General features: G+C 46.4%; 1 protein-coding gene across 1 annotated transcript; it reads left to right on the top strand.

Annotated features, from left to right (window-relative positions):
- The first annotated feature begins 4,206 nt into the window (after positions 1–4,206).
- Positions 4,207–26,918, top strand: CKMT2 (creatine kinase, mitochondrial 2). The gene is made up of 11 exons (XM_040089466.2): positions 4,207–4,320; positions 8,845–8,918; positions 11,579–11,736; positions 13,801–13,999; positions 14,952–15,047; positions 16,443–16,664; positions 19,148–19,233; positions 20,866–20,989; positions 22,637–22,771; positions 23,130–23,255; positions 26,683–26,918. The coding sequence occupies exons 3-11, from the start codon at positions 11,585–11,587 to the stop codon at positions 26,800–26,802; spliced, it is 1,260 nt and encodes a 419-aa protein (XP_039945400.1). The 5' UTR covers positions 4,207–4,320; positions 8,845–8,918; positions 11,579–11,584; the 3' UTR covers positions 26,803–26,918.
- Positions 26,919–27,881: the final 963 nt, after the last annotated feature.

Raw genomic sequence — 27,881 nt, 5'->3', positions numbered from 1 at the left:
CACTCATGATTCATTGCAGCTGCCATGGGCATCATTGGTAATAACTGACATTGGGTTTGGACTTGTGTTTACACATCCCTTGTTTCTCTGGGCTGGTATCCTGCCCTGGATTTAAAAGAAGAGTAAAAGCACATTTTATACACAGGAAGAGGTAGAAAACACAATGGTTTGTAAGTAGGTCATGTCCCTCTCCTTGTGATAGGAAAACAAGTCATACAGAGATAAAATAACTTAATTATTAACTGAGAGAGCAACTTACCCTTGAAGTTGTTAGCTACTGTCAATGGAAGAAAAAAAAAAAATTGTAATACCTCCCAAGCAGCTCTGTTTAAAAGTCCTGCAGGATAATTTAATTTCAAGTTGTTTCCCCAACACTTTAAACTATTCATTTTACTTATGCCAAGGAGTTGGCTGGTTTACATCTTTATTCTAAGGCCATCATTGTAGGGTCACAGACTGGTTTAAGTTCGGAGGGATGTTAAATATCACCCAGCCCCACTCCTGCCATGGGCAGGGACACCTTCCACTTGTCCCAGGCTGCTCCAAGCCCCAGTTGTTGGGGGTTAGGTTCAGTTGGTTTTTTTTTCCTTCCCCTATAGAATTCTCGCCCCCCCCCCCCCCCCCAAGTTGCTAAGAGACTAAATACTGATGCTTGAAGGGTACTTGACCCACACAAAAGAAGCGGCAAGGGCGGTAGATCACTTAGTTTGGGGGCGAGGGAAAGGCTCGGGGGCTCCGGGAGCTGCGGGTGTTTCCTCCTGCTCTCGGTTTCGGAGAGGACGGTCCGGGCGGCTGCGGCTGCCTGAGGGGTCCGCTGGCAACGGAGGGTCCGGTCCTGGGAATTCTGTCATGTGCTGGAGCACCCGGGAATTCGGAGCCCCTCGCCTGCCCTGCTGGAGCTGGGCCAGCCCCTGTTCAGCCGTCGTGGCTGCTTCGGCACCGCTCACTTTGCCGGGACACCCCCCGCCTGCCGGGACACCCCGCCCTTTGCAGCCGCCAGCCCCGGAGTTTCCGCCGGTTTGTTTGGTGCCCTTGGGATCCCAAATCAGACTGCCCGGGGCTTGTGAGACAAAGCCCCTCGGGGTTCTTGGTTCTCTTTATTATTATTACAGTTGCTGCTGTTGTTGTTGTTTGTTTGTCCTGTTATATTTACTAGTAAAGAACTGTTATTCCTTTCCCCATAGCTCTGACTGAAAAGCCTCTTTAACCTTCTAAATTATAACAGCTTGGAGGGAAGGGATTGGAATTCCCCGTTCCTAGAAAGGCCCTGCCTCTCCCTAGCAGATTCCTGTCTTTCAAACCAAGACAACAATGTCCAGCCTGGCCTTGGACACCACCAGGGATCCAGGAGCAGTCACAGCTTCTCTGGGCACCCTGTGCCAGGGCCTGCCCACCCTGCCCGGGAACAATTCCTTCCCCATATCCCATCCATCCCTGCCCTCTGGCACTGGGAAACCATCCTGGAATCTCCAAATAAATCTGAGAGCACCCAACCCTCTTTGATGTTGACCACGAAGGAAGCAGGGGAAGCTTGTTGCTACAGGCTGTTCGAAGTCCTCAGCTCTGTGAAGAAATTATTCTTGCCTGATGAAGCAAAGATAATGAATAAGAATTGTGAAGACTGACTTATGCCTTGAAAGTTTAATTCCAGTATTTAGGCCCTATTTCTGTATAGCCTTAAAAGAAGTAAAATTTGAGAAGACCAGATTTTTGCTTGAAATTTCCAGTTTCAACGGGAGGACTGAACCAGTGAGTGGTGCTTGTTTCAGCTCCTGGCTGCTGGATCCAACTCTACATGGAGGTTGGTAAATGTAGGGACAGCAGAAATCACTCCCAGTTTGTTTGAACCCCCTGACAATCACCATCACAGAACTGATTCACTAGTGTCTGAAATGCAGCAGGAAAAAAAAAAAAAAAAAAAAAAAAAAAAGGAGCACTTTTTGGATTTTAGAAATTTCTCCTTTTCTAATGGGTCAGCTCCACACGTAGGAAAACCTTTCCTTCTCCCTTTAGCCAGAAGACACACTGCTAATTATAGACAGCCTTTCCTCTACTCTGTAGTGGATGTCCTGTGAAGAGAAACTTTAATAACTTAAAAATAGCTGGGGTTATTTTTAAAACGTTGGTTGGGCCTTGTTGAGCTCTTTATTTAGTGGAGATGTATTATCACCTTGAGGAGCCTTTCTCTGGAGGAATTACAAGTGTAGGATGTCTGCTCTGTGTCTGCTTGTCCCCTTGGCCAGTGTGTGCCCATGACTTACACCAAGTGCTGGATTTACCAGCCCCTGTGGGATGCAGGGGTTGGATTCCCCTCAAAAAGAGATTTTTCCCCAGCCTGAGGCCTCGGTGGCTGCACTGTGTAAGGGGATATTGAACATCCACAGTCACGAGGAATTCTAAGTGAGAGGTCAGTGTAACCCCTGAGTATCAGATGAGTTTGCTTCTCTGCCTTATTCTGAATCCCAGGAATTACAAACCTGTGGAACTGGAAAACCAGGAACTGCCATTACAGCAGAGGGCAATCCAGCCTCTAGTATAGGACATTTTGTCCAGTAGCTCTTTGCTGCTCTAATTTAGTGAAGCTCTGACTTTGGCAGCAGGAGACACAATGATCTGTTGTCCTTGCAAAGCTCCTCAGGACAAACACAGCACCCTCCAACCCCCAATTCCACACATAGAATTTGTGACAACAGCTCAGCTCATCACTTCTGTCCTGACTCCTTTCACTGCCAATAAATTATATCCCACACATGGAAACTTGACTTAAAACAAATTTTCTTCTAAATCATTGTGGTAATCAGAAAGGCCGTTCCATAAAACACAGTGACTTTTGTCAAGCCCTTACAGGTAACTCCTCTGTCCAACAAACTGCAGCTGCTGCATTCTGTGCTGGGGCAGATGGATTAATATGAACTGCAACTGAATTAACACTCAGCTGCTGTTGCCTCCCCAGCATGAGCAATGAAACCATGACAGCATTTTAGTTATTAGAGATGAAAATAGGGCATTATTTATGGATGATCCTTGGCACCTCAACTGTTTCAGTAGCTGAGTTTCTCACAAAACAGATCACAGTCCAGCCAGGCACTTCATGGCATCACCTGCTTGCAGGGGAAGCCCTGGTCCTTTAAGAAAAAAAGGTAAAAGATGTTAAAGTAGGTGTGCTCCTCCACCATGAGCCATGGATTTGCTGTGCCCACATTTCCTTACTCATGTTACCTCAAGAGATCCACGGTTGTTTTTTTTTTCTCTATCAACACTAGGAACAGTGTTGGGTTGATAAAAAACTGGTGTGTTTGAGGCTGTTTCCAGATGCATTGATCTGGAATGGCTGTTTTGGTTTCAATTATTGTGGGTGTGCATGGCTCCCATTAGCCCAAACAAGGCATGATATTTTGGGGGAGAGATGTCTGTGTTTAGTACTTTCAAAATTCTGAAATGTGGGTTTAGGAAATTGCTATGCAAAATTAAAAGTATATTAATTGTACAAAGGGAAAAGAATCTTTAAGTCTTAGATTTTTAAAAGCTGCACAGCGCTGGCCTCTGTGCTCCTCTTGTCAGCCTTGACACGTGTTCAGCTCTGATGGGAGCAGAGCCAGGTGAATGAAATTGATTATTCTTTCATGCTTCCCAAACTGTCGTGTGTTATTTCTTACTGTAATTTACTGCTACATAGCTATAGACTTACAGCGATTCCAAATGCAATATAGTAATATAATAATAGTAATTCTAGATGAGAGGATTCAGAGGCCATTTCATTTTTCTGGGCGCCTCTGCCTTACAAATAGTCAAGAATTAAAGTCATTAATTAAAAAGTAAAGGGGAGAGGAAAAAAGCCCAAATCCCCTGCTGAGACCTCAGCTCAGCTCCCAGCCCTGACCCGTTTCCACCCGGGATGTGAGCGGGTGGAACTGCGGCATTGCCCCGCTCTGGTGTCTCTCGGGGGCTGTTCAGGCAGGACTGACCTTTCCCTTCCTGCTCTTCCCGAGCGGGTCCCTGCGGGAGGACCAGCCTCTCTGCCCGTGTCTGTCTGTCCGGCCGTCGCTGACGTGGGCGCCCCGCACTTGTCGGAGATGATGTTGCTGTCACCTCGCTGCTGCCACATCCTGCTGACGCCCTCAAGGGCACCCTTGTGCGGGCAAATGCCACTCACATAACCCAGCAGGGCAGGATTGGCCCCTGCAGCAATTATTTTCGTTTCTCCTCGCCTCCTTTTGCCCGTCTCAAATTACCCGGGCTCCTGCCAGTGCCCAGCCTTCTGCTCCCTCTACACTCTGGGCTCGCTGCAGGCAGCAGGACGTCCCTACCTCCAGCTCCAAGGTCAGTGTGACTACACATCTATTGCTTTCCTAGCCTCAAACCGTAGCATTTCAAATGCAAGGGTTATTAAAAATGGATTCAAAGCACTACAGGATGGTAGTGTTAATTTCGTTATAATTTACTGACTTGTGTAAGTACTTGATGCAGGGAAGTACGTGCCAGCCCCCACTGTGAAATTGCTTCAAATAATGGAACCACAGGATTATTAAGGCTTGGAAAAGACCTCTAGGATCATAAAGTCCAGACATTAATGCTGACCCTTAAGTAACAAATTTAGTTAGAGAAAGATAAGACTCTTTGCAGATGTGTAACAAGTTCAGAGAAAATGTCTCTAATTACATGAGTTTTTTGTGGTTTTGATTGTAGCTCTCTGCACTGCGAAGATGAGAGGTTTATACTGCAAAATGGCACCAGATTGGCTCAGAAGGGTGAGCGGTGCTTACACCTTGGCTGGGCTTTGGCAGGAGAATTTGGGCGTCTGGGTCTCACCTGGTTGGGTCAGCCAGACCTTCAGCTGACAGAAACCCAAAATCATGGTGGTACCGAGGGGTGGTTGTCTGATCTGTGAAGAGTTACCATGTCTTCTCTACTCACACAAATCTGGTCATGCGTTCATAGTTTGGAATTTTATCCTTTTCTGTTTGTTTGTTTGTCTTTCAAATTAGTGAGTTTTTATAACCATTCACTGTCCTCTGGAATTACAAGGAGGAAGAAACTGAAATGTGGTTGATATTTCAGTAAAGATGTTCCACACTGTGATTAAGGCACTATCAGAACGATGACTGCACTTGGTGTTGTTCCTGCACTTTGGAGACTGAATCTCAAAACCCAGATGAGTCAAAAGGGTTTGAGTGATGCTGAGGGTGAGCGGTGAGAAACTGAAAAAAAAGCACTGATATTGCTTTATGAGGTTGGATGTTTCAATGTGTCTCTTATTCTCTGAACTGTAGGGTGATGCAGCAAACCAACAGAGATGTAAATGTATTTCTGGGTGTCTAAAAATGGCCTCTGAGGCGAGCAGTGACTCATGACAGTCACTGCAGATGTTTCTGGGGCTCCAGAACCTTCCATGGATGGGCAGGGAAAATTTTCCACTGCCCTCTGTAGGCTTTATCTTGAGCTAAGGATGGCTTAGAGGAATTACTTCTCAAATAAAAGGCCAGGCTCCCTGTCCCTGCACCACGTGAGGGTCCAGCTCAGCACAAGGATCCTCTGGATAAAGAGCTTTGTGGGGTAAAAACACACATCCCCTGTGGTGCTGAGCCCGTGTGAACTTTAGCTGTGACTCTGCCATTCCTCCAAAATATCACTCAGGATCACATGGGTGGCAATTAATACCACCCATGACACGGCTCAAATATTTAATCTTCCTCTATTTCTAGAAATGTCACTGTAACCCTGGTACTGTCCTTCCCTCCAGGCAAGTATGAAATATTGGATAACCAATACCTGTGTTATAAGCACGCAGGAAAAGATGGAGCTGGAAACTTCCTCTTTAAAAGAAGTTCAAGAAAGTGAAGAATTAACAGGAAAAACACTTTAATTTCTTTTCTTTTTCTTTTCTTTTTTTTTTTTTTTAAATATTAGGAGTAGTAGTGAAGTTGTGGAGTTCTGGGGCTCAGCTGTGGTTACAAAGAGCCCTTCCACCAGAAGTGATACCTGCAATCCTTTGGGCTGTTCTTCAACCAGCACCAGATTTGCTGCAGTGACTTCTTTTAAACCTTGGTGCTGGCCCTTGCCTCCACTTTTTTGTGCATGGCAGGCGATACAGAAAAGAAAATGCAGTTTAAAACCCAAGATACCCTCCTGGCAGGATAGCAGTGTCCTGAAGGCTGGTCACAGGTAGCTGAGCAGAGCGAGAAGGGCTGTGACCTCTAAGATTGTGACCTTTTGGACACGTGCTGACTCACTGGCCATGGCATGTGGGAATTCTGCCCTGGGAAAGGCAAGGCTGGTTTGATTCTGCACTGGCTCACCCTTCATGGTGCCAAGGGGGCGAGGATGAGGAGGGTGGAAGGAGGAGCCCTTGGTTTGCAGACACTGGAGGCCATCTGCTGTACTGGCTGTTACTCTGAGTCAGTGCTGCCTGTACTCTGACCCTGCAGGCACGGCCCCACAGGAGGATTCCTACGGAATTAACCAGAACCGTTCCTTATGGAGGGAACCTGGTACTGGGAGGTTGTTTATGGGACAGTTGCTGCGTGCTCCTCCCCTTTACAGCAGCATTTGCGCCGTCTCTGAGGGGTGGCACAAGCACAGATGACCTTGGGATTAAAACTTTGCAGGACTTTGTTACAAAGGCCAGCCCCAAGGCACCAAGCTCTGCACCATCCCCTGGCCTGGAGCCATCTGTCAGCCTGGCACAAAGACATCCTCACCAGTAGTTAGGGAGCAGCTATTCAGAGCACGAGCAGACTGACATAACAAGGGGAAAATGTAAAAGCCAAGTCGTGGAAACATTTTGTCAAGCCCTCATACCCTAAAACACCTTGGAATACACTTGAGTAATACGAGGAAAACCCAAACCTGACCCTGCCTACAGGTGGAATCACCTGTAGAAAACACACCTGGGGCAGAACATGGGCTGGGACGTGAAATCTGAGCTCCCATGCCCACCCAGGACAGGAGCACAGACAGGCTGCAGGTGACAGCAGAGCAGCTCAGCCCTGATTGGCACTGGAACAGCTCAATTTGAGTCACCTCTCTGGGTATTTCTTACAATGGGCCAAAATATCTGCATCATCAAATTGTTCATGAAGAAGTTGTCTCTCAGCGTGCTTATCCCTTACATTTTGGAGAAAGAGTTTTACTGCTACAGAGCATTATCTGAGTGGCACATGGTTGAGGTCTCGTGCCAGGAATCCTAAGAGTCTTGTTAAAAATCTAAAAAATGAAATCATTAAGGTTTATTCCCATAAAAGGTGTTATGTCTAATCACACAGAAATCAGATCTCTCTTGGACAAATGACACGAGAATAATCAGTGCAAGTTTAGGTGCCCCTAGTCCTGTCTAAAACAAAGCCCAAATTCTCATGTAGATTGTGGTGGACTGCAAGAACTTGAAACTTACGGAAAGTTGGTGCAATCAGTGAACAACTTACCACAGATAAAATTTTACATAGAAACTGATAAACCATAATCAAGAGCCCTTTAAGAATTTTTTGTCAGCACCTTCAGAATCACCCAGCGGAGGACAAAATTCCTTTGCTTATGAGGAGTTATTCCACTTTAAAGAGGAAATTAAAACAATAGTAAAAAAAACTTGATGGGACTGATATGGTTGCTGACAATCCCATCACAGGCCATTGATTCAAACTGAACAGATATACAGGCCAGGAATTGGAGGGTTGTTTTTTGTTTGTTGGTTGGTTTGGTTTTTTTTTAACCTCAGATTGATTAATCCTTAGAATTTATTTCTTTTTTCCAGACATACTGTCTCTAAATGGTTTTGGACACAAAAGAGATGCCCTCCTAAGGGAGGTGCTCTTCTTCCAGCACACCCGGTCAGCTCAGGCAAACACTCAATTCCTTCCCAAGGGTTAAAACTGACAGCCTCAAAAATTCTTCTGATTGTGAAACAGTGTTCTTTCCCCTTCCCAGCTGCACCATGGCAGCACCACAGACACTCACAAGAAAATGGATTTTCTATCATAAGCACAAGGGAAGATACTCAGGAAACTCCTACAAGAGAAAAACCTGCACTTTCAATTTTTAGGCTGTGCAGTGGTTAAATTACCCTGATGGAAGTGAAATCCTTGCAGTGGAGGCTTAAAGGTAGTCTGTGGTGAAACCTGAATCACAGCACAGTAAATCAGGTAAAGTGCTCCTAGGAAAAACATATTCCTTTTATCAGAGGTAGTGGTGGTGCACACCTACTGCAGTGGCAGGCTGACAATTTCTGTAGGAAAAAATAGCTGAATATATTAATGATTTGAGGTCAGACTTGCCAAAAAGCTTTGATGAGGATCTTTCCTTAGTTTGGGGCATCTGGACTCTTTCCAAATTAATCTTTTAAAATGCTTGTTTTGAAGCAATGCATTACTTAAAAATCATGCTTTTGAAAGGAAAGAAATGGACACCCATCCCCAAATGATATTGTTTCTTGTCAAATAAAGTTTCTTATTCGTTTTGCACCCTCATTTTGTAGAACCTTTTTTTTGCTCAGCTGTACACCCGGTCTTTGAGCAGTCTGTTTGTGCCTGTGCTGTGGGACATCCATACTCAGGACTAGGACCCACTCATGTGGCCAAAGCTGTGACTGAGTCAGGAGTCACAGCACTTAGATGAAAAGGATTACACTCACCTTCCCACAGCACTCCAGATGATGGTCTTCTTGTCCTAACTTTCCTGTTCCCCTGGACCCTTGGCATTAGACAGTCACAAATGATGGCAATTCCATGCTGCCTTCAGAGGGTTGTACCTTCCACTGTACAAAGAGATGCGTAGTTAAGTTAATCACCATATTTTTTTAAAAAAGAGGGAAAAAACAAACCCCAGTCTTACTCTGGTTTGTGTTTTTTTCAGGTAGACAACCTGCACAGTCTGTGGCATCTCCAGTGTGGGAGGCTTCTAAGAGCTGCCAGAGAAGTGTCTGTCAGGTAAAGCAGAGCCTGCCTGGGGGTCAGGAAAACCTTTTCTGTGATCCAGCAGTGCCAGATGGTCCTGGGATGTGCCTGCAGCCGCAGTGGGAGATAACCCACAGGGAAAATAGCTGGGGTCTGGGACATTATAAAGCTGGTGATAGAGCTGCCCAGGCAGTGGGGATTAAAGCCCAGCACATCCAGGCATGGACATGTAGAAGTAAGAGTGAGGAGGAGTTCGCAGGCTCACTCAGCAGCAAAGACACAACCTCCCACATGAGCCATGGCACAAAGCCTGCACCCTCCGGGTCACCAGGAAGGTCTCTTAGCCTTTCCAAACTGGACCCTTTCCCCCAGGGCTCATCTCTTTCTTTCCCCAGGTGTTTTATTCCCCTCTCTGCCCACAGGTTCTGGATTCTGTTTGCACCCTGTGCCCCACAGTGCAGCTCAGCAGAGCTCAGGGAGCACAAACTGAGCCTCTGCCATGGCCTGGGCACACACAGCCCTTGGAGCCACTGCTCTGGGGATTCCTGACAGGTCATAATTATCCTGCTGTGCCTCACACTTCTTCCTAAACGCACCCCGCACATCATTCCAGTAATTTATTCAGATGTACAGATCATATTTGTACCTTAAACAACACAGGGTTTAGAAACTCCCAAAAAATCCACACTGGTGGAGGTGCTGATGAGTGCCAGCGGTTGTGTAAGTCATAATATCATCATCTGCAGTGGGATTGTGATATGGCTGATAGTTTGCAGGACAGGTTTTTGACTGCCAGCCAATTCCTTGCAATGGTGACACAAACTATAAATACACAGAGCTGTTGTGAAAATACATATGGTGTTTCACAGACATTTAGGTATGACAACAATAGCTCTGCAGATTAGTCATAAGGAAATATTTCCAGAGTGTAGGATGAAGGTGCTATACAGTGAAAAGGCACAAGAACCATCTGCTATAAACACTGAAACAAAATCATCAGAAATATCTCCATCAGAAACTCTGACTTGACTTTTATTTACAGTTAAACACACTCATACTGCTTTTTGGGAGGGAGAAATCCTGTTGCAGTCACAAGAGCCTGTCCTGCAGCTACCTCAATGAATTCATAGATTCAGGGAGAATCTTTCAGTGAAAAAAATATTGAAATTTCTGTCAAACAGTCAGCACCTTTCCCTGGAAGTGACATTATATTAATTGGATATTGTGTTTCAAAGGCATGGAGGAGTCAGAAGGAAAAGATTCTGGTAAAAAACTGCTGCAGCACAATAGAGGATGTGAACTAAATAGAGGACTCCAAACATGGAACACATCGTGTTCCTTATCTCACAGATGTGACTGACATAGAAAGAAGATACTGGTTTGCAACATAAAAACATGCAAGCACAGAAGAACTTTTTACCTAGTGAGAAGATAAAGGTTCAACATTGCATCTGTCTTTGGGCAAGAGCGAGAAAGACAAAGAGGTAAAGGATTTGGGTCTAACTAACCCAGATCTACAAGAAAATTATTGTGAATTTGCTCACTAAAAATAAAATCAAATGCTTTGAGGAGTTTAGGGTAACCTCCGAAAGAACGGTGAGGAGGTTGCATAAAAAAATCACACTTGAAAAAAGCTTTCAGTAAAACAACTGAAACAGTAGATCCTGCAAGAAATGTCATGGTCTTTTTGTATCCATTCTCATTTCCCAAAGGTGATTTATCAGAATGCAGTTTGAAGAAAAAGCTTCTGTTCGTTACACAAATTGGAATTTAGATTCATAGAATTGTCCTTTATTTGGACAGGAGTTGTATCTTCCTAAGGAACTCACAGTGACCAGCAGTCCTAATCCAAATCTGATTCTTGTTATGAAAAACATGTGTTGCCTCCTTCAGTCTCCTACAGAACATGCCAATTTCATGGCCAGCCTTAGATTCCAGACACAGTCATATTGCCTTTTCCTAACCTGGAAATGAAACTTGAGATGATTTTAGTAAGGAGGTAATGTAAGATTGGATCTTTATTTGAAGGCCTTCAGGGGCAGTTATGGAAAGATGTCCACAAAAGCAGAACTAAACAGGACAAATATATGTTATACAGCACACATGTAAATCCCTGAATTTCTCTGAACTCCCCAGAGGGGCATGAGGTGCTAATGGAAATGAGTTTGTTGAGCTATGGGCTGAGGTGGGGGTGCTGCTGCAGTACTGGAGTTGGAGCTGATCATGCCTTGAGAGGCTGGCTGGAACAGAGGCTAGGCAGAGCTACAGGAATAAAGCGGGTGTTTATTAAAAGCCCTTCACAGGACGCACCTTGGGCAGTACGAGAGCCCGGCCAAGGCTGCCCCCGAGACAGACCCAAGATGGGTACAAGACGGATGACCGGTCACGGGTTTTCACACTTTTATAAGTTTTGGTCCGTTTACGTGTTGGGGTTAATTGTCCAATGACATCTGCGGGTTGTCAAGTCCCATCCTCCCAGTTTGCTGTCTGCTGTTTGTACTTTTTGGGCCTGAAGCTGCAAGGGTGTCCTTGGTTCTGGGGCTGGAAAAGGATTGTTTTGTGTAACTACGCTGTGAGGAGAACTTGCTGACACTTTCTATGAAGTTCAGAGTCACACACTTATGCAGTACAGAATCTGGAAATATGAAAGCTAAAACGTAATGCGTCGCTGACTGTGGCTGTGCTCCTTGCAGAGAGGAATGGCTGGCACCTTCTGCCGTCTCCTGGCCGGGCGCGCGGCCCCCGCTCTCTTCGCCGCCGCGGGCACGGGGGTGCTGGCCACGGGCTACCTGCTGGGCCAGCACAACGTCAGCGCCGCTGTGCAGGAGAAGAGGAAGCTCTTTCCCCCCAGGTAAGCGCACGGCAGGTGCCATGACAGCAGCACAGCCCCATCCTTGGGCTGTGTGACACGCAACGCAGCACGGCTGTCAGCACCTCCAGCTCCAGGCAGCGCCAGTAACAGCCTGCAAGGGATGTGGTGATGCCCTGGAGTGGCCACCTAGAACAGAGGCTAGACAAAGTTAAGAGAATAAAGTGGTATTTATTAAAGGCCTTCTGTAGATACACCTTGGGCAGTCAGAAGCCTCCCAGAGGCTACACCCAAGGTGGATGATGGTCACAATTTTTTCACACAATTATAAGTTTGGTCCATTTACATATCAGGGGTTAATCTTCCAATTACAGCTTCGGTTAATGAAGTCATTTACCCCCAGTTTCCACCCCCCAACTCACTTTTTTTTTTATACTTTCCAGGGCCTGAGGCTGTAGAATGTCTTTGAGTTTCAGGCCCAGAGGGATTGTTTTCATCTGACCAAAATGTGAAGACAGTAACTAACACTCTGTACAGAGTTTAGAGTTATGCACTAATGCAGTGCAGGATTTTAAAAATATAAAAGCTAAAATCCCAAGACATCAGTGAGATAATATCAGCTCTCAAAAAATGCCCTTCAACCAACCTGAACCAACACTGCTGAATGACAAGTCCAATATATGCCTCAAGTTCAGTACGATATCGTTATATTTAAGTCATCACTGAGCAACCAGCTATTGACCTGTTGATTGTATGGACTCTGATATAGGGAAATGTGATAATATTTTCTCCATGCAAGCAGTATAATCTCCTGTATTACTGCTGCATTGAAAATACTCCTAATTCTGTTACAAACTGACTGGCTCATGGTTAGGCTGATTAATTAGGCCTTTTTCTCTGTAGATTGACTTTGCCAAAGGTAATGTGGTTCAGGCTCTGACAGACTCATTTTATTATTCAAGTAATTTATACAATCCTAGCTAAAATATATTCTTAGAAAAATACCACAGTTGTACATGAAGCAAATCATTACCAATACAAGATAGTAGAGGACTGGCAGAATTGGAAAAAACCCTTGCTAAAGCCTAACACCTTTATTTTCCATGGGTTCATACACCCTGCCACTTTCTGCAAATAATAATGCCATTAAGCCAAACCCTGGTATTTGAGAAGAAACACTGCCCAGCTGGCAGTTCAGTGCCTCCGTCCACAAAGCTTTGAGAGCATCTAGGGCTGCAAACTACAGACCACTTCTTCATCTAAACTTAAATCTCTGTCTAACTGGACAAATCAGTGCTGGGGCTCTTTTCTGCCTGCCTAAGGTGTCTCAGTGGGGCTCAGTGCCCTTTCATATCTCTTTGGGCCCTATTTCCCTGATGGCCCCAAGCAGCACAAAGCACAGTGCGACACCAGAACCTTCCTTCCCTCCTAAAATTCAATGCAGCACATAAACCAGGAACAATTGTTGGGGAGGATGAAGCCAGAAAGCCCTATAAATATAATTACTTAGATTCTGAGAATGTGAAACCTGTAAGTGAGATAGAATTGAAAGTAAGTTTTGATGTTTGAGATGTATTAGATACTGGATGTCTGGGAAAACAGTTACGTGACCAGCTGAAGGTCACCTGCAGCCAGACCCAGGTCAAATGGAATGTTCTGTCTCAGCCCCAATGTATGGTTCATCCCACACCTGTAACCCTCCCCTGAAGCATCAGGTATCTGTAACCCCATTGGCCCAAGCCCAGTTCCAGCCCACCTTGAGACCCCTGATAAGAGGTCCTGAGGGTGCTGGACTTTCTCTTTGCCTGGCACCCTTCCCTGAGGACTTTCCTCTCTTGGAACTTCCTCTCCCTACCTCTCCCTTCCCCCACTCCCTAGGCCTTCCCACGAGCTGCACCTGGCAGCTCAGAGCAAGGCCACATATCCTTTACAATAAACCTCATCTTCTAAAACCCCGCTTCAGAGATCTCTCTTCTACATTCATCCACACCGTCCTGGAGTCAGCAGCGAAGCAATTTCTACAAACAGTTACACTTTTAGCTGCACAAACTATCCGGGATGACCGTCCAGGGGACACAGTAATGCCTCAGGTTCCTCTCCCTGCAGCGCTGACTACCCTGACCTGCGCAAGCACAACAACTGCATGGCCGAGTGCCTGACGCCGGGCATCTACTCCCGCCTCAGGGACAAGATGACCCCCAACGGGTACACCCTGGACCAGTGCATCCAGACCGGGGTGGACAACCCTGGCCACCCCTTCATCAAGACGGTGGGCATGGTGGCCGGGGACGAAGAGTCCTACGAGGTAAGAGGATTCCACAGGACTGCCCCGGTCCGTGCTCGTGGTGTCGTTCCCATCAGACGAAGACAGATTCCCAGTAGGGTGCATGTCCCTAAGACAAATTGTGTCCCAGAGGGTACACTGGGGGCAGGCTGATGTTTTCCCTACTTCTCCCCACTTTTCCACATTAGGAAAAGCAGGAACATGTGGTATTACCACAGGTGCCCCCTCTGCTGCAGCTGAAGGTAATAAAATGTACCTGCTTGGCAGCAGCTGCTACCTGCCTCCAGTAGCTGCTCTCCTTCCTGCAATTAAACCTAATTTATGGAAAAGCTATCCAGCTCTGAGACACACGAAATGAACGTAATGTGGAAATCACATTGTGAAGCAGCAGAGGCTGAAGTGAAGCAGAAATGTCTTCTGGGCAGCGCCAGACATCACTGAGCCTTTGGGTCATGAGGAAAACTGAAGACAAACAGCATTAGGGTGGACAGTTCATTTAGCTCTGCAATGAGAAGAGAAAAACAAAAGAAAGACCTCACTGTTATTGACCCCGTGGTCTACTTCCTTCATGCACCTGTCTCTTCCTCTGCAGTCTCCCCGCACACAGTGTCCCAGTGAGGGTGGGCTGGGACATCTGCCACTCCGGGGTTTGGTGTGCCCGTGCAGATGGGCCACTGCTGCTCACCTGCAGGGACCTGTGCTGGGGCTCGGTGTGGGCACTCCTGAGCAAAGTGTCTCTAACCAGGACTCTTCCCACAGCAAGACTCAGGGCACTCCTGCATGACCTAGAACCAAGAGACAAGTGGGCTGGGGGGTTCTGGGGGTGTGTTCTGGTTGGAAATACACCCCAAACCCCATCCTGGTTGTCCAGTCCCTGTCTGTGGTAACTGCAGACAGAAACTTCTGCCTGGAGCTGCTGAGAACACATTTCTGTGATGCTGCAGACTCTATTTAGATTCTCTTGACTCCACAGGTGTTTGCTGAGATTTTTGACCCTGTCATTAAAGCGAGACATAATGGCTACGATCCACGGACAATGAGGCATCACACGGACCTGGATGCATCCAAGGTAGGACTGAAATAAAACAATGAGACAAGAAAGGCTCTGAGCTGCTTATTCCAGTGATGATGCTGTATGCAACAGTACTTTCATTTTTCTTGATCCAGCTGTGAAGACCTAACTTTATGTTTAAGGAAAATGGTAGGCCAGTAATGGCCCTGTCAGCTGCCTCCCTTGTTCTCCGCAGAGAATCAGTCCCAGCCATACCAAACATTTGGGACACAGCCTCTCTGGGCACTGTGGGTCTGTTCATGAGCTTACAGATCACAGACTCGTCAGAAAATGGGTTGGGTTGGATGGAACCCTATAGTCCATCTTGTTCCCACCCCTTGCCATGGGCAGGGGCACCTTGGGCATCCCAGGTTGCTCCAAGCCCCATCCAACCTGGCCTTGGACACTTCCAGGGGTCCAGGGGCAGCCACAGCTTCCAGCAATCCTCCATCCCAGTACACCTGTCCTTGCTTTCACCCTCTGTAGATTTCCTCTTTGTGTCTGAGCTTGTTCAGGAGCTCGTTGTTCATCCATACAGGCCTCCTGATGTTTTTTCCTGATGCCCTCTTTCTTGGGATGCATCACTCCTGAGCTTGGAGGAGTTGATCCATGAGTATTACCCAGCTTCCTTACGTCCCTGTTCCGTCCAGGGGTTTATCCCACGGTGCTTGGCCAAGCAGATCCCTGGAGAGGCTGAGGTCTGCTCTCCTGAAGTCCAGTTAGTGATCTTGCACTCCAGCTGATCACCACCTTAAAGAGTGACACCCCCTTCTCATCTGCCCTGCCTGCCTTCCCAGGGAACCTGTATCCTTGCCCTCCAAATCTGTCACAGGAGTGTCCCTCCATGTCCTCGTGATGGCGGTGAGATGGCAGCCCTGCTGGCATGCACACATCTGACCCCTCCCACTGATTCCCCGTGCTACGGTGTTTTGTTCAGAGATTTCAGCTGGGCCTCGGATGAAGCCACTGGTTGGTGTGTGGGATTCCTTGGGCTGGAATTCCTCAGGATTAACATGGGTGTAAGGCATGGAGTGAAAGCAGGAGTTGAATCCAGTACGCCCCCATACACATGATCAAACCTTACGTGCAGCTCAGTATTTCCTTCATAGTTCCGCCACAGTGTGGTTTAGCTAATTTTGAGCTTTCCAAAAGCCATGTGGACTCCTTCATATCTGGGCACCATGAAGGACTAGCTGGTTACTCCAACAAGTTCATACAGCCAGAGAAAGGCGTTGCCCCTGAAAACAACTCCTGGTGCCCAAAGCTCCCGAAGGGCTCCCGGCGCCCTGGGTATTTGTGTCTGCCGGCGAGGATGCCAGGCCTGGGCGGAGAGCCGCCCCTCGCTCTGCACGGTGGGGTTTGGGTTCTCCTGGGGGCCGTGCCAGGGTTGCACTGAGCTCTGGTTCCCCGCAGATCACCCACGGGCAGTTCGACGAGCGCTACGTGCTCTCGTCCCGGGTGCGCACCGGGCGCAGCATCCGCGGGCTCAGCCTGCCGCCGGCCTGCACCCGCGCCGAGCGCAGGGAGGTCGAGAACGTCGTGGTCACCGCGCTCTCCGGCCTGCGGGGCGACCTGTCCGGCAAGTACTACAGCCTGACCAGCATGACCGAGCGGGAGCAGCAGCAGCTGATCGATGTAAGTCCCGCTCCGGCGCCAGCAGCGCCTTCACCGACTCCGCTTTAGCTTAATCTCCGGCTTCCTCGGGGGCACACGCTTCCCTGCGGAGCCCAGCAGGATAACCACTCCATTAACCTGTACCTCATGGGCTGTCGATGTTTTTAATGGGATAGCAAGCCACCCAGGGTCTGTATTTCTGTTAAGTACATCACTGTGCAGGTCTGAAGTGTGGATTTATATTCCAGAGAGCAAAGCCTGTGTCGAATCAAATAACGCGTGGCTGCTGCCACCTCTCTGAACAAGTAGCGAGGTAAATTCAGGACCTGTCCTTGGTCATTTCCTTGAGCAAAGATTAATACTTTCTATACAAATAACTAACCATTTAAACTAAAGTATTACACTGACACAGGCATTACACGGTATCTGTATTCTATACTGTGGGGGTGGAGGGGCTTTGCCTGTAAGTTCTCTACATCAAAATGCCACTAATTCTAATTTCCCCAAATTTGGCTGTAATTTCATAAGTGAACACTACACTAATTCTAATTTCCCAAAAGTGGCCGTAGCCTATTACACCCAGGTGACCTTTTCCCAGTCCTGTCATTGTGTGTAAGGAATTGAAGGATTAGGGCCATAACAAGAGTTTTCATTGTCACACAGATGGAAACACAAGGATTTTCATCATGGATTTTGTCACAGCATGTGACATGTCAAACAAAGCTTGAATGTGCATTTTAAGTATCCAAAGGAATGGCTGTACCCTCTTAGCTATATTCATGGCACATTATTCCATAACATCAACCAAAGGGGAGCTGATGAAGTAACGTAACTATTTATAACCCTGGAAGTAGGTGTCTGGATTAACCAGGAGTTAAGAATTTATGTAAGGTCAGTAACTTTTTAAATTGAATGTCCCTGGTAATGTGTTTATTGACAAGATGTTGATGAACTGTTGCACGTTTTATTTTCAGCAGGAGACAGCTCCTCAGGAAGCAGAGGTTGAAACAGGAGTGTGGAAAACGTAATTCCTTCATGGTTTAAGGCTAAATCCTGTGGGAAGTGGAATAGGCTTCACTGATTCAGCATTTTATCTCTTTTTTTTTGGTTTCCTGATTGAATGCAAATTTATAGGGATCAGACATTGATGTTGTAACCTGAGATTCATTCCTTCACAACACTGCTCACCCCTCCAGCACTTCAGGACCTGGCACCTCTGTGGGATCAGGCTTCCTGCCAGCTTTTAAAAGGCACCATTTGAGCTCTGTAAGATCAAAGTTTATTTCAGTGAGATAAATCAGAGCTACTTGAATTGCACTCAGCACAGAAGGCATTTGGTGTTTTGCAGATTTGGGCCATATGTTCATGAGGAAAACTAACAGCTCTTTTCTTGCAAAAAGGGAAATTTTTGTTTCAAGCAAAGTGTCAAGTGGAGCAAGCTGAAGAAAGAAATTTTGTGTCCCTTTGAAGAACAAAGAGAACTCTAAACCTTTTCTTCCTGCATGGCTGGAGTTCTAGCTGCACCGTGTTCATTACAAAGCATTCAAAGATGAAAACCTAAGTGAAATGAAGAATATAATAATAATTATTACATTCTTCGTTAAAGTAAAAAAGGAAGTAAAGCACATCAATGTGTCTACCACGTCACATGCCTTCTGGATAAATTGCTTCACTACTTCTGGTTAAGTACTAGGTTTAAAAAAAAAAAAAAAACCAAAAAAAACCAAAAAACCAAGAACATTGCCAGCAAAACACCCTGAACATTTGATATTGGCAGTGTTCAAGGAATTATGAAATACCATTTTTTTAGCACACACATGAAAAATCAATAATAAAATACTTATTTTCTTTGGGGTGAAAAACACCCAAACCAAATAATTTTAAAAAAAAAAATCGAAACCATTAGGCATGGGGCAAGGCGGTGACACAGCAAGTGCTACATTTATTAAGTCACAAATAGCATCTCTGTTAAGGAATACAAAAAGCCTGTGATTCCAAAAGGTTGAGATTAGCACTGATTTAATTTCTACCTTGAGTTCATGCTCAGAATAAATGTCTAAATCACTAGGAGGGAGAAGTATCTTTTCAGAACTAGCACTTTTTTTCTTTTTTTTTTCCCCAATCTTTAAGAACTCATTATCTTCTCCTATGCTAAAATGTGTCTGAACACAAAGGAGATCCCTGGAGCCAGGTCCTCCAGAGCATCCTTTGGTGTGTTCATGTGGATTTAGGCCCCATCTCCCACCCCTCCTGACATTTGAAAAGTTTTTGGCAAAACATGTCAGCAAGCATCTGCAAGACTTAAGAAAATCACCTGCGTAAAGAGATTTTAGTTTCCAGGCAAAGGAACCAGGTTCCCAGGCTTTTCTGTGTGATTTGCTTGTGCTTCCACTGCCTTCACCAAAAATGTATTGGACAGCGTTACAGTGGTTCCTGGATAAAGTGGAGTTCTGCTTTGTTTTCTCTGTCTCTCTCTCTCCCTTTGGCCTTGCCTTGGCGCCCAGGATCACTTTCTCTTTGACAAGCCAGTGTCCCCTTTGCTAACATGTGCTGGGATGGCCCGTGACTGGCCGGACGCCAGAGGAATCTGGTATGTTGTGTGACCTGCAGCGTCCTGTGTCCTGCTTAAAGATCGTCTTACGAACCTCCTTGCGTGTCCTAACCCTGCATGCACTCTGGCCCCACGCACAGCATGTCCAGTTTGCTTTAAAAAGAGAAACGTTTTACTTCCCAGGGCTGAAAGCAACCCTTTCCTTCCAGATGAGCTGGATGGAAAGGAGACAGGGAAGCTGGGTTTCCTGCTCTGTTCTAGATCTGTTTCTACTGTCACAACACACTTGATATTGGGCTGAAATACAACATCTGCGGTGGAGATAAAGGGGTTGCAGCTCTGAGACGAGTGCCCAAACCAACAGCCGAGGATACCTCATTCATTGTCTCTACAAACAAACAGAAGTACCAACAGCATAATTACTATCCAGGGATCTCCTGAATAAAACGTACTTGGGTTTTGGCTTCTTTTAGATGTGAAATATCAGGGAGAATGAAAAAAAAAAAAAAAAATAGTGTGATTGGAGAGTACTTCTGTAAGCCAAATCTTGAAAATCTGCCTTTCTCTTACAAAAGATTGTTGCCAAAAAGTGTGCACATTGTAGACATCATTTTGCTTTTGATGGTTTGAATCCTGTCCTTGTTATGGGCTGCAGGACCATTTCCACCAACAGCACCATCACAATGGCACAGCTTAAATGCATGGCCCTGAAAGCAATGGGGACACTTGTTTAACTAAAAGGTGGAGGGGAGTTAGGCCAAACTCAGACTATTTATATAACCCTCCCTCAGCATTTGTGCGTGACTGAGGTGGAGGTGACTGGACCTGGCCTGAGCCAGTGTCAGGGCGCAGGATGTTTACACCTGCTCAGCATTGCACTGCCCTGCTCCAATTACAAAAAGAAAAAGGAGACGCAGCAAAAGACCAGGTGAAAGTCAGGCTATCAGTGATCCTGAACTTTCACTTTCATGTGCCTTAAACCTGGTGATATTTTACTGCTGGCACAATGAGTCTGATCCCATCAATCACCTTCTATGTGCCATAGGCAGGCAGTAGTAGGAGACTGGCCAAGCAGGGAAAAAGCCAGGAGAACTGACCCAGCTCTCAACAAAGCCAGCCCTGACTGCCTGTTTGAGGCAGGAGTGGGTTTTCAGGGATTCTGTCCTTTCTGGCAGAGCAGGGTCACTGAAGGATCACAGACACATCCCTTGAGGAATGCAAACACCCAGTGCTGCCAGGGACACTGGGGTTTGAGGTAGGGGAGAACAAAATTAAACAAGCACACATTGCTTGGCCTCCAGCACTATGTAGGTGTTTGGGTTCTCCGAGAGCAATAGAACTCTTCCCTGAGGACAGAGGGTGCAGAGTTTAGCTTCTCCCTTGGCTGCATCCCCAGTGGAGGATCACATATTTTCCTTGCTCATCACCACAGCAGCATGATGTGACCAGAAAACTCTCCTCACGCTGTGCCCAAGGGACCCTGTAATGCCATAGGCATGAGGAATCCAGTGGTGGAACCAGCTCCAATACCTCACTCCAGGCAACAGTTTTATTATGACACGTTTAACATCTCTGCTGCTTGGAAAGACTGTGCTAAAACTAAGGATGCTGAGAATTATTTCTCAGGGCTTGCCTTTATAAAGATTTTTTTTATTCTCCCCTCTTGACTAGGCATAACAACGAGAAGACATTTCTTATTTGGATTAATGAAGAGGACCACACCAGGGTGATCTCCATGGAGAAGGGTGGCAACATGAAACGTGTCTTTGAAAGATTCTGCCGTGGATTAAAAGAGGTAGTGTCTCAGTGAGTTTATTATTCATTTGTTCACTGCTGTCACCCCTGCTTACTGTGGTTCACACTGAGCTGACATCTCCAGGAGCAATGAAATGAAGTCACATCAGTCTACACAATAACTCACATCAACACAGCTAAAGCAGGAAACATGGGCAGATTGCTAGTTGAGTTGTAGGGAAAAATAAATATATATATATTTATTTTCCCCCATTTTTTGCCTGGATACTGTAGGAAATCATAAATGAAGCATTTTATTTGAATTGTTTGATTTGCTTTATTTGGCCCATCCTCCTGGTTCTCGTTTCTGAGGCTGGGAGCAGAGTGGAGGCTGCTGAGGTAGTGTACAGGACTCAGGGTTTATGACCCATTCTTTTGAGGAGATGTGGGGGAGATACTAAGAACTGATAGTCAGGGCTCATGGGTATTATTTTGGTCTAGCTAATCATAATTATAAGAAATGACTCAGGTTGGGCCAGGCCCTCTGACCTGCCCTGGCACAAAAAAAAAGTTTATTTACTACAGAAACAGAACTTTACTGTGACCCACAGGTAATATCAGGGAATCCTGGAATGGTTTGGGTTAGGGTTTGCAGTGGGTTTTGGGGCACAGAATAACAAAGCCATCTGATTTCTGCTCTGTTGGCTTCAAGGTGGTTACTGAGAGTTTCCAGGGTGGGTTTCCAGTCACACCTCTGAGAGTGGGCAGTGCACAGGTGGTGGCCCAGGTGACACAGCTCCCAGGTGTTGTTCCCAGCTTTGTCTCTGCTGTTGAGCTGAGCTCATGCCAACCTGTAGACATGGAAAGTGGTGAGGCAGCTTTGGGAGATGTGCCCTCAGCAGATGTCTGGGGAAGCAAATCCATTCTAGTTTCACCATCAGTTGTGTTATCCTCACAAGATACAGAAATGAGCTTAGGATAGTCATTTATTCTGTATCCTTCTGTAGACCTGAAGTATTCAGCTATATTTGTAGGAGTCTTGTGAGCATGAGCTGGTTTATGTATCCAGTTCTCCTCAGTGGCAGATGAGAACAGAACTAAATTGTATTGGGTTTGCACAAGCATAGATGAGTGAACAGAATACCAGGTTATTCAAAAGGCAACAGACCCTTGTGGCTTTCCTGCAGGTAATTATTTCACTTTCCTGTCAATTCTGGTCAGAGGTCTACTAACAAGAAGCCTTATCTACAAGCCGTGTTTTCTCCTTATAATGGAAATGTTGCATTTAGAGGCCAAATGTCCTCTTCAAGGAGTCATGACATCAGCTAGAAAACTACACAAAACTGAGGTTCAGCCCCTTCTGTTTGCTTTGTAGTTAATGTTTGAGTCCTTTGGGGTCCTGTGTTGTAAACTTGCTTCAAAATTACTGACTTATAAACAAATGACAAAAACCACAACTCTTAAGTCAAGACGTGGCTCCGTGGGCCAAGGCTTTACTAAAACACCACGACAGGGAGTTTTCTGATGAAGAGACCAAGAGTCTGCAAGATAGTGGTCATGAGAATGCAGTGAAGAAATCCTTCTGGTACCTGAGGAGTGCAAACGTTTGTATCACACCCAGACCTGTGTAAATTCCTGCCACTCCACTGGTATATTAAAATAAGATATATTCTGCCCTTTTTGTTTTGTTTCTGTGCTGTCACCGCAGGTGGAAAGGCTGATCAAGGAGCGGGGCTGGGAGTTCATGTGGAATGAGCGTCTCGGGTACGTGCTGACCTGTCCCTCCAACCTGGGCACGGGGCTGCGCGCAGGAGTCCACGTCAAGCTGCCCAGGCTCAGCAAGGTACACGGCATTTAAATGTGACATGAGTGACAAAAGTCAGCTCTCCTGGCGTGTAAAGGAACAGAGGAGAAATGACAGCTTATGGCAACTGCACATTAAAAGGATGTGTGTAACAAGGTCCGGGGATAGTGCACGGCTAAACCAGCATGCTGTAATTCTGCAAATTGCTCTATTTGTTATGGAAGTCAATCTGCTTAGTGGAGGGGGGTGCTACAAAGATGGACTGCAATTGAAGGAGTGAGAAACCCTCCACCTCCTCCTGTCCTTCTGGCAGTGCAGTAAGGGCCACAGCATTGCAATGACTCTGCTCAGCACACGCAGTGGAAGGCAGTAAGCTCAAAGCTGTCTCTCCTGACAGGACCCCAGGTTCTCCAAAATCCTGGAGAACCTGCGCCTGCAGAAGCGTGGCACCGGCGGGGTGGACACGGCGGCTGTGGCTGACATCTATGACATCTCCAACCTGGACCGCCTTGGTCGCTCAGAGGTAAACAGCTCTTTTTGCAGTTTCTTTCTGTACTCTCCCCTTGTTTTTTAGCTGAGATCTGTATTGACATGGGGCAGTTTCCCTCTGCTGACCTCAGTGGATCCATGGCAGTTTTTATTTCTTGTGACTATGGTCCAGTGGAAATGCTCACTGAAAGAAAAACTGTTAACATGCATAAAGTGCTGGATAAATGCTCCTGTTATGGCAGTGAAAAAACCCAAGCTGAGCATACTGCAGAAATATGACCATGTGCTGAGGATCTCCATGAGGGTATACAGGTGCTGGAAGGAAGCAGACATGGAGTCCTAACCCACCCAGGCACTCAGGCACTAGAGCAAGACTCGATGAAGAGTGTTGTGTTCCTTTCACTACTGAGTCACACACTTCCTCCATGGTTTCAGAGCAGCACAAGGCCTCCACTCCACAGTGACTGAGGAGCTGGGGCTGTTTTCATGTCCTGAGTGGCTCTCAGCAGAGGACATGAGAGAGCTGGGTTTAAATCAGAGATTCAAATTGGGGCAAATATTTAATAGTTAGCCCTGAGCCTTCGCTACGGGGCACAGACTGCAGGGAGATAGGTGCACCTCAGTCATTTGCTGCAAAGTCATTTCAGTGAGAAGGAACATTTGTTGTGCCAGAGCATGGAAATGACCCTGCAGCCTGAAGCAGCTGCTGCCCTCCTGGCAGCTTGGGTCCCACACCTCATTCCAGCCTCATGATTATAAGGTGGAGCAGTTCCTCACAGCAAAGCTAGTGAGGATGGGGAGAAACAGCTGTGCCCAGGAGCTGCAGCCTCCTCCCACAGCTCTTCCTGAGCCAAACCCCGAGGCCATGGCAGGTTGGATATGGATGCAGTCTGGTCCTGGTGTTGCAGCTCAACACCGGGGGTCAGCCTCATTTTAGGTAGGTTTTCATCATAGAAATATAACTTTGGGATAATGCACCTGGGTGACAACAATATGAACCCAGCCCACAGTGCCTTCCCTTCCTGGCTCACCTGCCACACGGGCAGAGCCCAGCCAGGTGACTTGTGCTTTGTGATCCAGATGTGCCTTTGAATGTCCCCACAGCCACGGACAGATGTCTGGAAACTTTAAATTTTGAAGTTTGATGTAGGCACCTGTGTTCCTTTGAATCTGGAATGAAATAAGTAATAGGGAACAAAATAAGTAAGAGTAAAATACTATTAAGCTGTATTATTTGCCAAAACAGCCTGTGACAAAGACATCTATTAACACCTGACACATCATCATGTGTTTTATATTAAAGTAACATTAATAACAAAAAAAAAAAAAGGGCTACACAGCATGATTGAGTCCTACTGACAGACAGCCTAAGCCTACAAATTTTTGCTCATATGAAGAGTTCCACTGAAGTCAGTGATGTCTCCTACAGCAAGGATCCAAAGGATTAAGGCAAGAGATAAGACACAAGCCCTACCTTGAAGATTCTGAAATCTAAACGAGACAAGATATACTCAAGGGGATAAGAAAAGTTTTATTATAGGGTAAACTTTTTCCAGTACATAATTAAATAAATTCCATTATGTGGTAAATGTGTTTGTAGAACTGAATTATGTTCCCAAAGGTGCAAGATAAAACTGTTTGTATTTTTTGCTCTGTTTCAGTTACTGGTCAGTGCAAACTTGATACGAAATTTGTTTTCTTAGGGAGGCTGCAAATTCAGACCTCTGAATTCCCAACACAGCTAAAAGACAATAAAATTAACTGCTAAGCTATTGAAATGCTTTATAGTAAAAACAAATCCCTTGAAAATCAGCAACTGTCACAGTAGAGAGACAATGGGATTTAGTCTTTGCGCTTGGTTTTAACAAGCCAGTCATTAAAGGTTGCTAATGAAACATTTCATGGAGATTAAGAAATATCAGCTTTATCTTGCTGTCTCACAGGTCCTTACATGTCACCTGTCTGCTGGGGACAAGGTCCCTTGTATTCTCCAGGAATTTTGAAACAGGTTATGAAGACACCACCACCCCCTTGCCATACAGAATTATGAATTTTGGTGCTGCTCTGGGACTGGAGCGAATCCCACCCCTGACAGTGTCACTCTAATGCCTTGGAGTGACTACCTAGAACAGAGGCTAGACAAAGTTAAGAGAATAAAGTGGGTATTTGTTAAAGGCCTTCTATAAATACACCTTGGGCAGTCAGAAGCCTCCCAGAGACTACACCCAAGGTGGATGATGGTCATGAGTTTTTCATACAATTACAAGTTTGGTCTATTTGTATATCAGGGTTAATCCTCCAGTTACAGCTTCAGATAATGAAGTAATTTTTCCCAAGTTTGCCCTCCTCAATTCACTGTTGTTTACATCTTTTGTGGTCTGAGGCAGTGAGGTGTCCTTGAGTTTCAGGCCTAGAGAGGAATTGCTTTGTCTGAATAAAACGGGAAAAGAGTAGCTGACAAGCTATGGAGTTTAGAATAATACACTAAAGCAGTGCAGGATCTGAAAAATGTAAAAGCTAAATTGCAGAGCATCAACTCAAGAGCTGGGAGCAAAGGAGTGCTGGATGCTGCAGAGCCAGCATGAGTCCCAAGCTGTGTGTGCTGATCCTGGCAGGACGGGCAGGGTCCTCCCCACAGCTGAGGGACCACCCCAGCAGAGCCATGCCCATCTGCAGGGGAAGGACACAGCTCTGCTTTGATGGACCTCCTCAGGCACTGTGAATACCCCTGGTAGTCCAGTGAATATCCCTGGTAGTCCTGCCCTTCTCCCAGTCCCAGCCACACCCATGACACACACCCTGAGCCTTCAGCAGCATTCAGGGCTGGTGTGAACTACGACAACAAGCCTTCTTCTTGCTCTCCTTGCACCATCCTTCCCAATTCATTTCCATGTTTCTGTGCTCACACAAAGGTTCATGCAAGCATGGGGTGTTTTGGGCTTAGGAGCTGGAAAGACATAGCAAGGAATTTAATGCTTCATCAAGCACTGCCTGGCAGGGCTGAACACTCACTCAGAGCATGCTGCTCTGTGTCCTCACCCTCATGCAGTGTAGGGAACACTCTGGGCCAGGCATCCCTGCTCAGCAACACCTGGGGAGCACCCTGCACCCTCTCAGGTGTCATGTTTGAAACAGGTCCCTCAGCTCCCACCTGAATACTTTATATAGGGATTTCTGCCTGATTGGTTTGTTCCTGCGGGAGCACAGTTTGGTGGAAATAACTTTAGGGCCCCAAAGGAAAGTTTCTGCTGCTGGTGGTCCAAGCTCAGGGCAGACAGAAGAAGGAAATTACTGTGGCTTTGCACAACCCATACTCCATGTGCCAGAGGAGGTGTGATGTCTGTGACCCACCTCACTTACAGCTTCGTCTGATGTTGTGACAGCACAAGCCAACTTCCTACTCTTCTCTTAGCAGATGAGCTAAACCTTCTGTTAATACAATTTTCTCCTTGTTGTTGTAGGTGGAGCTAGTCCAGATTGTCATTGACGGGGTCAATTACCTCGTCGACTGCGAGAAGAAACTGGAAAGAGGTCAAGACATCAAGGTGCCACCCCCCCTGCCTCAGTTTGGCAGGAGATGAAGTTGCTGCTGATGGCCGCAGCTGAGGGTAAACGTGGCTGCCATTCTGATGGAAAGGCACCCCTGTACATCTCTGTATAAATGCATTGTGTAATAAAACACTACCTGACACCTGAAGTCTCCTCTCTGCCTGGCTGCACTGGCACAAACTGGTCTGGGTGCAGCTTTACTGGGGTGCACCCATACAACCACCGTGGGATGCTCTTTTTGGGGGGACTGCTTCTCTTTCTTGGTTGGTGATAAGGAAAGTATCACTTTAGCTGTGCAAAAAGCACAGATCACTAATTCTACGCAGCACTTGCACTTCTGGACAGAATTACAATGCCTCCTATAAGCATTCTGCCCTTTGCCCTTGGGCTGCAGCAAACTGGCCCAAAACCAGGCAAATCAGTTTGCTGATACTCTGCATCCCACCTAAACCTGCCCAGCACAGCTCCAGTCCCCTCCTGCAACCCTCAGCTTCAGAGGTAAGAGGGTCTGGCTCAGCTGCCTCTCCCCAGGACCGAGGATGTGCTGCCACTCCAAGGGACATCACCATGCTCACCATGGTCCCATGTGCTCAGCAGCACAGTGGAAAGGAAAAAACCCAGCAAGTTCTGACAATCCCACTGATTGTTTCTTTTTTTGCATACGGAAACAGAGTGTTTCAAAGCCAGAACGCCAGCTCTCAGGAAGGTCCCTGGGTGAGTCATATCTGCAGAGATGTGGCTGGATAGCTGGCCCATAACTGGCTACAGACTTTAAAAGTCACAATTGGAGGCTAATTGAGAGCTAGATGGTGAATTAGCTGCTCTTGAAAATCAGCAGCATGGTGTGCTGGCTCAAAAGGAGAGCTGCTGAGTGTAAAACAGGCTGGAGCTTCCATGTGATTACTGTTACTTCCTCATCTATGCTGGGCACATTCCATAGCCGTTTGCTGCTGGCTTTCCAAATGGTGGTTAATAATAGTAATTCTGGGGGAGGGAACACACTTAGCTGATTTCACATAGAAGGCGAATAAGCAAAACTGGAAAGGCTTCACTGTTAGCTCTCCAAAACTCTCAGCTCAACACAAAATCCAACTGCGGGCCAAGTGTCCTG

This window comes from Hirundo rustica, chromosome Z, assembly GCF_015227805.2.
Source record: "Hirundo rustica isolate bHirRus1 chromosome Z, bHirRus1.pri.v3, whole genome shotgun sequence".
In the NCBI taxonomy this organism is placed as follows: domain Eukaryota; kingdom Metazoa; phylum Chordata; class Aves; order Passeriformes; family Hirundinidae; genus Hirundo; species Hirundo rustica.
This window is presented reverse-complemented; position numbering and strand designations above follow the sequence as displayed.

Excerpts from the sequence above, each read along its gene's own strand:
- CKMT2 (XM_040089466.2), top strand. The coding sequence starts at position 11,585 with ATGGCTGGCACCTTCTGCCGTCTCCTGGCCGGGCGCGCGGCCCCCGCT. Across the intron at positions 20,990-22,636 it reads TCTGCCGTGGATTAAAAGAG|GTGGAAAGGCTGATCAAGGA; the intron begins GTAGTGTCTCAG and ends CTGTCACCGCAG. Across the intron at positions 22,772-23,129 it reads AGCTGCCCAGGCTCAGCAAG|GACCCCAGGTTCTCCAAAAT; the intron begins GTACACGGCATT and ends CTCTCCTGACAG.